Here is an 11,646-nt window from a genome sequence, read left to right on the forward strand (position 1 = left end):
CTATTATAATTATTAACTCTTTATTAGCATCCACTCTCTCTCCCCCTTACCTGTATTTTTTCCCTCCCTTCATGGGCCATTCCTCCTCATCAGTGTTTTGCTTCTGCATGCCAGCTCCCTCAATCTGTTCCCCATCAACTGACCACCCTCCATTTTCCCCCTTTCCCTTCCACACTTTACCCCTTCTAATACTTAAAGTTGAAAATAAATTTCTGAACCAATTCAGTGTTTGTATCATTCACTCTTTAAGCCAAATCTTATGAGAGAAAGAATCAAATTGCAATTAGCCCCTCTCTTCTTCCCCTTTCCTGCAATAGGTCATTTTGTCACTAGATGTGAAGTAATTTACTGCATTCTGACTCTCCCTCCAATCTCATCATAATCCCTATTTTAATGTCTTCACTTTTAAAAATCATTCCATCAAAATCAACTTATGTCCATACTTTCAATCTAAGTACATTTCCTCTAAGAGAGTTATGATTCTCAAGAACTTTGAGATGTAGTCATAAAACCAGTTTATAAACGACTTTAATCTTATTGAATGGCAGTCTTTTTTTTCTTTCTCTTTACCTTTTCATATATCCCTTGAGTCTTCTATATGAAAATATTTATTTTTTCAGGGGGGAGGTGTCAGCTCTGGTCATTTCTCTCAGAAAATTTTAAAATGCACCTATTTCATTAACTATCCATCTTTCCCCCATAAAAGAGTGTGCTCAGTTTTGCTGGTAGCTTATTCCTAGGGTAATTCAAATCCCTTTGACTTTCAGAATATGAGATACCAGGCCCTTCAATCCTTAACATTATGATAGAAAGGTCCTGTGTAATTTTGTCTGTGGTTCTTCAGTATTTGAACTGCTTCTTTGTGGTTGCATGCAGTATTTTCTCCTTTGTCTGAAACTTTTGAGTATCCTACAGTTTTCCTGGGCAGTTTCATTTTGGATCCATAGAGGAGGTGAACAGCAGATGCTTTCTATGACAATTTACACCCTGATTCCAGGATATTGGGCCAGTTCTTTTTTAAAAAATGAGGTTTTAATTCTAGCTATACATTTTTTAAGTTATAAATTTCGTTCCTCCCCCCTTACCATCCCATACCCTCAGCTGTGATCAGGCAGGTTAACATTGGACACATAATTTTGATAAAGGTTTACAGATTAGTTATTATCTGTATGAGGAATTAGAATTAAGGGAAAGAGAAACATAAGAGATAACTTGGATAAAATGCTCATCACATTCTGATGGTTTGAACTATTTTTCTTTTAATTTGTTTTTTTTTTTTTTCATTCCTCTGGATAGAGGTAACATTGTCTATGGCTGGTCTATGGTTGTTTTAGCACTCTGAACTGCTGAGAGGAACTGCTTCTATCAAATTTACTGACCTCACAATGTTGTTGTTAATGTGTACATTGCTTTCTTATTTCTATTCCCTTCACTCAGCATCACATCCCTTATGTCATTTCATACTCCTCTAGAGTTCGACCATTTATGGTTTCTTATATATCAGCAGTATTCCATAGTATTTATGTATCATAACTTGTTTAGCCGTTCTCCAACTGATGTGTATCCCCTCAATCTCGAATTCCTTGCTACTAAAAAATAGAGCTACTATCAATATTGTGCAATAAATAGAAATTTCCATTTTTTCAATAATTTCTTCTGGATTTTGACCTAGAATTGGAATCCCTGGATCAAAGGGTATGAAAAACTTTATTGCTCTTTGGGAATAGTTCCATATTAATCACCAGAAATGTTGGATTCATTTAAAACTCTACTAGAAATGCATCAATGTCTCAATCCTCACACAATCTCTCCTACATTGTTCATTTTCCCTTTATAATCATCTTGACCAATCTGGTAGGTGTGAGGTGATACCTCTTTATTGTTTTAATTTGCATTTCTCTAATCAATAATGATTTGGGGTATTTTTTCACAGAATTACACATCACTTTACTTTCTTCATTTGAAAACTCTCTTTTGTATATCCTATGACTATTTATCAATTGGAGAAGTCAGGGAAGTTCTTGATAATTTTCTGTGAAATGGAGTCCAAGTCCCTTTTTTGATCATGGCTTTCAGGTAGTACAATTATTTTTAAATTACCTCTCTTGTATCATTTTTCCCAATCAGTAAGTTTACCAATAAGTTATTTTGCATTTACTTATATTTTGTTCATTTTTGTTTAATTGATTCTTCATTTATCGGAAATGATTAGCTTCAATTAATGAAACTCTTTTCCTCTGGGAGTGATTTTGTTCATCTTGGGTTTTCATTTCCTGTATTATTTGATCAATTCTATTTTTAAAATAGCTGCTACTTTTTCTAATTGTTCAATTGTATTTTTAATCATTTGTTTAATCATTTGTTTTGCATTAATTTTTGCTAATTTTCTCTTGCATTTCTTTCCACATTTTTTCCATTTGCTTTTAAATTCCTTTCTGAGCTCTTCTAAGAAGTTTTTTCTGGGCTGGAGCCCAACCTCATTTAGAGGTTCAAATGTAACCACTTCTGCTCTTCTTTTCTGAGGTTGTATTTGACTCATTCTTCTCTCCAAGGTACCATTCAATGATTCCTGGGGTGGGTATCTGTTGTCTGCCCTGTTCTCAACAATGATTTCCTGTGACAGACCTTGCTTGAAGATGTTCCCTTCTTTTTGCATTCTTTTGTGTATTCTGTCAATCCAAAATCTTTTAAGAGGCTTGATTCATGTAAGTTCTGGGAAAAATGCCAAAGAGTTTATAACAGAACCTGGCTTCTCTCTGTCATCTTGAGTCATGAACAAAAGTTTTAGTAAAGAATTGAGTTTGCAAGTGATCCAAGACATTTGGAAAATAAGATGAAATGTCTTCTGAGAGAAGTCCAATACCTATAATTCCTTAGTATCTGCTGATCCTGTGATTCTTCTGTTGAGCAATGTTTGCAGCACATAATGACAAAATAAGTGTAGAACTGTAAGTGGAGCTTCAGAAGAAAAAAATAAAAAAAGAGAGAAATATAATTTAGGATAGTGCCAAAATAATTTTATGTTGATAATCAAATCTGGGCTGTAGGCATAAATACTTCTTCCCTTGTCTTTGCTTTAGCTCCACCATTTTCTGAAGTGGAAATTTCCTGTGAGTAGTGCCAGTGATGAGCTATGTGGAGATCCAGTCACCAAGGATGTTGAAACATATGAGATCCTTAATTTTAAATCTTTTCCTAATGATATGGTGACACTGGTGAAAGTAGGTGAATTCATACCTCATGGTCAGGGATTCAGTCTTAATCAAGAATCCATTGAATGGCCAAGGGGACAAGTAATGATGTGAGTTTTATCATTTTGCCTTTTTAGAAGCATGTACATTGTTGTTTCTTTATTGGCACCAGGAAATTCCCCATCGACATTAAAAAGTACTGTGACAGGGTGCTAGTATCTAGTCACTTTTAATGCTCTGAGTAAGACGGAAGTCTGATTTCCCTATTTTCAATCCTACTTTTAAAATATTTCCAAGTTGCAAAAAGTTCTGAGTATTTCACGTTTAGAGAATCTTGAAATACATCAGTTGCATTTGCTCAAATTTGAAATATAAGAAGGAATGCGTAGTGGAGAAAAATTTTGCCAAATGGGACATATTACATGAAAAACTCTACAAGTTTGGGAATCCTGCAATTATATAAAGATTTATCCTAAAATTTTACTCAGTTCTTTTTATAAAAAAAATCAAGACAAAAATTTGTATCATCTTGTATAAATCAAATGTACATAAACTTCTGATGATGGTTAAATTATTAAAACAATTTATACTTATATACTTTATAGAAAGTTGCATATAAACTATTCAAATTATTGTCTCTAATCTATTTTTCTCTTTTGATTTGTAAATAGGAATTCTTTTTGCATTAATTAAACATAATAAAATATAAAGAAATAAAAAGATTTATACTGTGTTTCCTCTAAATATGACAACGATTTTAGGGACAAAATTTAAATTGTGGTAATATAAAACATGGGTCTATGCAGTTTCATTTGTCTATGTGATTTGATAATTCCACCCCAGTCTTCATAGTGGTCTCCAGTGGAGGCTATAAATGTTAACAAACAAAGAATAGTCAATGGGATCACCTGATACTTACTTTGATTCAATTAATCCTGCTTACTCTCATTAATGTTTATATTTTAGAAAGTCAGGATCCTCTAAAACATTAAGTCTCTTTATGCAAATCTAAAACAACTGGAGTTTTGAGTGGAAAATTAAAAATATATTCCCCTTATGTAGTCAATGATTTATTTCAACTTTACCTGTTTAAAAATGGAGTGAAGTATGGCAGCTAGGTGGTACAGTAGACAGAACACTGACCCTGGAGTCAGGAGTACCTGAGTTTAAATCTGGCCTCAGGTACTTAATAATTACCTATCTGTGTGGTCATAGTGAAGCCATTTAATCCGATGCACCTGGCAAATACCTAAAGAGAAAAAAATAAATAAATACATACATACATACTTACATACATTAATAAATAAATAAAATAAAAATGGAGTGAAATTTAGAGATATACTGGTACTTTGGGGGGTAGAAAATGATATATGTCAGAAATAGATTAAAGATAGATTTAAAAAACTAACAAAATAATCTCAGGAAAAACAACAGGTTTAATTTTGCCCAAGGGAGGATTTTGTGCAAGGTAAGTGGGCAAATGTCTCCATTGAAGAATAGATCAACCTTGCTCTGCTGAATTGCAAAAAGTTTGTAATAAATGTCTTGGCTAGTAGAGAAATGAATTGCTTGTGGACTCAGCATATCTATCTTTCAGCACTTGTTCTTACAGTGACTTTTTCTCCCTTTCTATGAGGGAAATGAAGACCCCGATTGCCATGTGTACCCCTAGCTGTGGTCCTGGATTCAAGAAGACCATTCGGGAAAGTGAGCCCATCTGCTGCTTTGACTGTGACCCGTGCCCTGAGGGACATATTTCCAACCAGACAGGTGATTTCCTAAAGATGCACAGTACTTCTCCCAGAATAAGAGACATACTATTTTTTAGGGGTTGGTGGAATCTTAACCTGGAGTGACTTTTACTTACCCAAACAAAATTTGCTGAAATATAGTAATACTGTACTTATCCAATCATTTTCATTATTGAACTTTTTTTAGGCTTTTTTTTTTTTTTGCAAGGCAAACAGGGTTAAGTTGCTTGCCCAAGGCCACACAGCTACGTAATTATTAAGTGTCAGAGACTGGATTTGAACCCAGGTACTCCTGACTTCAGGGCCGGTGCTTTACTCACTACACCACCTAGCCACCCACTCATTGAACTTTTAATACATTCCTGTAACTAACAGGAGCATCCCCTGCTTCTATTTAACAAAAATATAACCAATGAGAACCTAATAATATTTTACTACTTTTGGATTTAATAATTCTTCTCTCCATTTATAATGAACTGTAACCTCTGTATCTGCAAGAGAGCTTAAACTAATTTGTCACCTCCAATTCCTAGCTCATAAGGGAAATATTAATAATCCGAAATATAAAATCTAAGCATTACCTAAGTACACTTGAATTTTGATTGAGAGTAGGAATGGGCATCTTGCTGGTGGTCGTATCTTCACAAAAATAATTTCTTTGTTGTTGTTGGGATTTTTTGGTTTGTGTCTTTTGGGGAAGTTGTTTTCCTAGGGGTCAACAAAGATTTGCTCCAAACAATGTATAAGGGTGGAACCAGGATGACAGGCAGGAATTCACATAAGCTCTCCCTCAACCCACTTCAAACACTTTTAAAATGATGACTTTAATCAAGTTCTAGAGAGGCAGAATGCACAGAAAGACTGGATGAAACAATTTTTCAGTCCAAGAAAATTTCGAAGCTCTGTGGGAAGGCTCTATTAAACAGTGTTAGTACAGGCCCAGAGTACAGTGGAAACCATCTCCAGTCATCCAGAACAGCTCGCAAGTGAATCTCTGGGGGTGACTGGGTCTATGGCCATGACAGGGCAGTTTCTAGCCCTTTCAGTCCAGAGTTTTCGAAGGAAAATTCATCAGGAGATCTCTGCCACAACAGAGTGAGAGCAGAACCCAGTCCATTGCAGACTTCAATGTAGACTCAGTTCTAGAACCAGCAGCCAAGTAAAAAAAAGAATCAAGAGTACACCTGGGGAACTGTCAGGCAAGAAGTCAACTTGCAGCTGCTTCCAAAGCATTCAACTCATGGATTTTAAGGGGTTTGGGGAAGACTGCAGAGGCTTCTTTTTTTCTATCCCCAAGGCACAACTGTGTTACTTTGCCCTTTCTCATATCTGGGTAACTCTCTGGGGCCCTAGTCTCAGGGAAAGAAACTTTACTGCCATATGAGAAAAGGGACCCAGGGCAGAGTTCCCTGGAGAACCCTGGAGCAGAGGGGTGGGCTCTGGTCATCCAACAGAGCATAGGCCAGGAAAGCAGTTAGAATTACTCAAAAGTCTTTGAAGGAATTGAGGTCCCTGGAAACACCTAAAAATACCCTCAAATGCTTGACAAAGTGCATCTTCCACACTCGAATCTGATCCCCCACCTTAAGAAAAGAATTAAAACCAAGGCTTAAGAAATTAGCAAACAATAGAAGAAATAAATCTGACCATAGACAATTACATTGTCCCTATGACCAATGGAGGATAAAATTACACATTCAGAAGATAAGAAGATCAAAATTTCCGTATACAAAGTGTTCAAGTAAAATAAGAATCGGACTCATGCTATGAAAAAGCCCCGGAAGATTTCGAAAATTGAAGTGAGGGAAGTAGGGGAAAAATTGTGAAGAGTATTTAGTCTGATACAGGAAAATCATGAAAATCAAGTCAGCAAAGAAGATACAACTAAATAGTAAAGAAAACATCATCAGAAAAGCCAGTTTGGGTCAAATAGAAAAAAAGTAGTCCAAACGACCAATGAGCAGAAGAATTCGATCTAAAGCAGAAGTGGATAGATGGAAAAAAGTGACACAAAATCTCTCTGAAGAAAACTATTCCTTCAAATGTAGAATCGAGCTAAGGGAAGTAAATCACTTTGTGGCAAATCAAGAAACGATAATACAAAATCAACAGAATGAAAATAATAGAAGAAAATGTAAGATATCTGATTGGAAAAACTACTGACCTGGAAACCAGATACAAGAAAGAAAATTTAAATATTATTAGACTACCTGAAAGTCATAACCAAAACAGACCTTTCCCTTCATTTTACAAGAAATTCTCAATGAAAATTGCTTTGATTTCCAAAAAGCAAAGGGTAAAATAGGAATTGAAAGAATCCACTAATCACCTACTGGAACTGTCAGTAATACTATAGTCAAATTTCAAAGCTTCCAAGTTAAGGAGAACATATTACATCCATTCGGACAGAAATGATTCAATTATCTTGAATCTACAGTCAGATATTGAATGATTTAGCAGCTTCTACTTTAAGGACTTGTAAGGTTTGAAATGTAACATTCTGGAAGGCAAAAAAGACTTTGATCCAGCCAAGAGTCAACTCTTCAGTAAAATTAAACTTACTCTTTCAAGGGCAAAGTTGGACATTTGATGAATTAGTGAGTTTTCAAAATTACCTATTGAAATGACTAGAGCTGACCAGAAAATATAATCTTCAAGCTCATGACTCAGCTGAAGCCTAGAGAGAGCAAATGGTAAAGACAAATTATGAAGGACTTAATGATATTGAACTTCCTGAGAAAATCATACTAATTGCTCATATGAACATCTCATTTATTAGGGCAGTTAGAAGGAGCCTATTTAGATAACACACATGAGCAAGTTGAGTTTGAAGGATATACATTGAAAAGATGGAGTTGATAGACATGAAAGGAATTTATTGGGAGTCAAAGAAAGGAGAGAGAGAATGTGGTAAGTTATTTCATGTAAAATTGGCAAGGAAAAGCTTTTGCGATGGAATGGAAGGGGGGAATGTTAGTAGGAGTAAGAGAGAATTTATTCTCCATTGAAATGGCACAGAGAGGAAATAAGATGCGCACTCATTTGGAAATAGAAATGTATCTTACCCAAGAAGAAAATAGGAGAGGAAAGGGATGATAGAAAAGTGACAAAGGGCTTGGAGGGGGCAGTGGTTAGTTGGTTTAAGAGAGGGAAGATCTAAGGAGTAGATAGTCAGATATATCACACATTTAGGGATGGAAAGAGCAAAAGAAGGGAGAAAAGAGGGTCAATGGGGGTGGGGAGAAATAGAATGGAAGGAAATAAAGTTAGCAATAGCACCTGTGGGAAAAATGTTGAATCAATTTCTCTGATTGACTTAGGGTAAAAACAATATTTTCCATCACCCACAATGTAAAATAATCTGATATTTTCCACATCCCTGATCTATCTGCATTTGGTGTCCAGTGTCAAAGCTGATAGATCTGGTCCAAATTTCTTAGATAATTGGCATACTAAATTTGAACTTATTATTTTAGTGTCCTGTCTTCATCTGTTTGGTGACTTGCATTTTCTATTACAATATCTCCTTACTTTAGTCTCTTGGAAACTTTCAGTTTTTAAGATGATGTCTATTATATCATTATTGTCATTCCAGGAGCATGGACTATTTTTCCAGTCATTTAAGTTGACATTTAATTCTTTAAAGAATTTTTCATAATTATATCAATAGGAATTTGTATAGTTCCAAGCACACTGTGATATTTTATGCACTTTGGAGTTATTTTAAATGAATTTCCATTCCTCTTATAACCTGTTGGATTTCTCCTTATGATTTTCTCATCATGTGAACTGTCACATTTATAACAGCTGTTAGAAGGGGCATATATAGACTGGACGTAGGATGGAGCAGAATCTAATGGTATAATATAGTAAAAAAAAGAGGGAGTCGATGGGTAATAAAGGAAAGTACTGGGAGGAAGGGAAAGGAGATGAATAAGAAGCTAAGAAATTTAACATTAAGTATCAAGAAAAAGCTATTTCAATGGAGTGAAATGGGGCAACGTGAGGGGATTGAGTGAGTCATCATTCTCATCATAAATGGCTCAAAGAGGAAATAACATGCACACTTAATAAGGTGAGAAAATCTGTCTTACCCTAGAGAGAAATGAGAAGAAAGGGCTGGGATAAGTGGAAATTTGGGGAGTGAAGGGAGGAATAGGTGATAGAAGAAAGAGAAGATGGATGGAGTGGGAACTTAGATTCAACACATTTTTCGACAAGGCCAGGATGAAAAGAAAGAGGGGAATAGAATAAAGGAGAGTAAGAAGGATTAGAGTGGAGGTACAGCTTGTAATACCACCTGTGGGAAAATATTGAAGCAGTTTCTCTGGTGGATGTATGATAAAGAAGGCAAATCACCCCAGGAACAGAGACATTAGAATCTGAACACAGACTAAAGTATAATTTTTTTCCTCTGTCTATATATTCTTGAGGTTTCTCAACTTTATTGGGGGGGGGGTATGTTTACACTTAGAACACATTTAATTTCCATCAAGGCATACCATGGAAACAATGTAAAGATTTACAGACTGCCTTCTATGGGGGGGAGGAACAGATGGTGGTGGGGAAAACTGTAAGATTCAAAACTTTACAAAAATGATAGGTAGATACTACTATTGTATATTATTGGAAAAGAAATAAAATGTTAAATTACTGAAAAATAAGCACTCAGGGGGTTCTGAACTCCTAAGATCTCAGTTTCAGAATGCCAAACTTGATGCTGACACCTGATTAGTTTAATCCCCTCATAGCTTAGAAATTGTGAGTGCAAGAGACCAAAAAGCTTCACTTTACCTCAGTTGCTGAGTCTGTAGGCAGGAATTACCACACCAGGAAAATTAGCATTATTAGTATTAGAATTGCAATTATGTCAAGGTAAATTTAAAGATCTGTATTCCACAGTTACCACAACTGGTATTACCACACACAATACTTCATTTAGCTTTGAAAGTAATTTTCCTAACCTGAAGAACTGATAATGTAACCAACAATCCCTCCATTCAATAAACTCCAAGAATTTTTTTGTTCTAAAATGTGTCACTCAAGTGATCATTGCAAGAGACTTAATATTGGAAAGACTTGTAAATATTTAAACTTTTGTTTGTCAAACATTGGAAAGGTCGTCAATATACTTTCTGAATTATTGTATTCAGACAAGAAGATATACAGATACTGAAATATGTGATTGTCTTTTACATCTTCTAAAATTCTGGTCCTTATGAGTCAGAACATTGAACACAAAATGAGTCTGAGCTCAATGTGGAACGTTTAACAGTGTGCCCTACTGAAGAAGGAAAGCTGATCTACATGGGATTTAGTGAAATTTTTTTGTTTTACTTTTGTTTGCAGATGCAGAGCAATGTCTGCAGTGCCCTGAAGAGCAGTACCCAAGTAAGGACAAGGATAGATGCCTTGACAAGACTGTGACCTTTCTGGCCTATGCAGAACCTCTGGGCATGACTCTGGCCTGGGCAGCTCTCTGCTTCTCTCTGCTCACTGCTCTGCTCCTGGGAGTCTTTGTGAAGCACAGGGACACCCCCATAGTCAAAGCCAATAACCGCAGTCTCAGCTACATTCTGCTCATCTCCCTCATCCTCTGCTTCCTCTGCTCCTTGCTCTTCATTGGCCATCCCAACTCTGCCACTTGTCTCCTGAGACAAACCACATTTGCAGTTGTTTTTACAGTGGCCATTGCCTCCATTTTAGCTAAAACTCTCACGGTGGTTCTGGCTTTTAGGGCCACACAGCCAAGGAGCACACTACAGAGGTGGGTGACCCCCAAAGGATCTTATTCTCTCATTGTTATATGTTCTCTAACTCAAATATGTTTTTGTGTCATCTGGATTGGGACATATCCCCCATTCTCTGAGATGGACTATCACTCTGAGCCTGACTTCATTATCATTCAGTGTAATGAGGGCTCCATCCTTGCCTTCTACTGTGTGCTGGGCTACATGGCCTTGCTGGCCTTAGGGAGCTTCACCCTAGCTTTCTTGGCCAGGAATCTGCCAGATACTTTCAATGAAGCCAAGTTCCTCACATTCAGCATGCTTGTATTCTGTAGTGTCTGGATCTCCTTTCTGCCCACATATCAGAGCACCAAGGGCAAGGCCATGGTGTCTGTGGAGATCTTCTCCATCTTGGCCTCCAGTGCTGGGATTCTCGCCTTCATCTTTGCTCCCAAGTGCTATGTGATCCTTCTAAGGCCAGATAGGAATGCCCCGGAGAGGCTTAAAATAAAGTTTATATTTCCTGAAAAGTCAATTCTTTTCTAAATCTATATGATCAAAAATACTTCCATGGAACTGAAATAAATATCATTCATATCAGATATCCAACATCCTTCTCTGTCAAAAAGTTATGCTCATATAAAAAAACACTCCATCAATGACCAGAGAATTATCAGAGTTCTTGGAATATCCTTACATTCCTTCACTTGAGACTTACTCTCAATTAGGCTGAGGTGAGAGCACCTTGAGTCTCTACCCTAAAACTCTACCCAACTTAATTTTACCACAGCTAATAACTCTCCTGTGAGCTTCCATAGGGATTTAGGGCATCCAGAGTGAAATGAGTTTTCTTGTTCATACTGCTGAGGCAGTTGCTTTCTTGTGAGGAGGGCTAACTTCCCATACAAGGCCTTGGCTTTTGTCCTTTTTTAAAATATAGAAAGGCCACAGCATAAAATGCAGTTCAAGTTTTTT

At 36.4% G+C, this 11,646-nt stretch overlaps 1 protein-coding gene across 1 annotated transcript in view; it reads left to right on the top strand.

Annotated features, from left to right (window-relative positions):
* The window catches only part of LOC141519421 (vomeronasal type-2 receptor 26-like), a 55,528-nt gene extending 44,311 nt beyond the window's left edge, over positions 1 to 11,217 (top strand). The window contains exons 13-15 of the mRNA XM_074231663.1: positions 3,081 to 3,293; positions 4,838 to 4,961; positions 10,292 to 11,217. Of these exons, the coding sequence (XP_074087764.1) occupies positions 3,081 to 3,293; positions 4,838 to 4,961; positions 10,292 to 11,217 (1,263 nt within the window). The remainder of the gene's footprint in view (positions 1 to 3,080; positions 3,294 to 4,837; positions 4,962 to 10,291) is intronic.
* The last annotated feature ends 429 nt before the right edge of the window (positions 11,218 to 11,646 follow it).

Source organism: Macrotis lagotis, chromosome 3 (genome assembly GCF_037893015.1).
Source record: "Macrotis lagotis isolate mMagLag1 chromosome 3, bilby.v1.9.chrom.fasta, whole genome shotgun sequence".
Classification (NCBI taxonomy): Eukaryota; Metazoa; Chordata; class Mammalia; order Peramelemorphia; family Peramelidae; genus Macrotis; species Macrotis lagotis.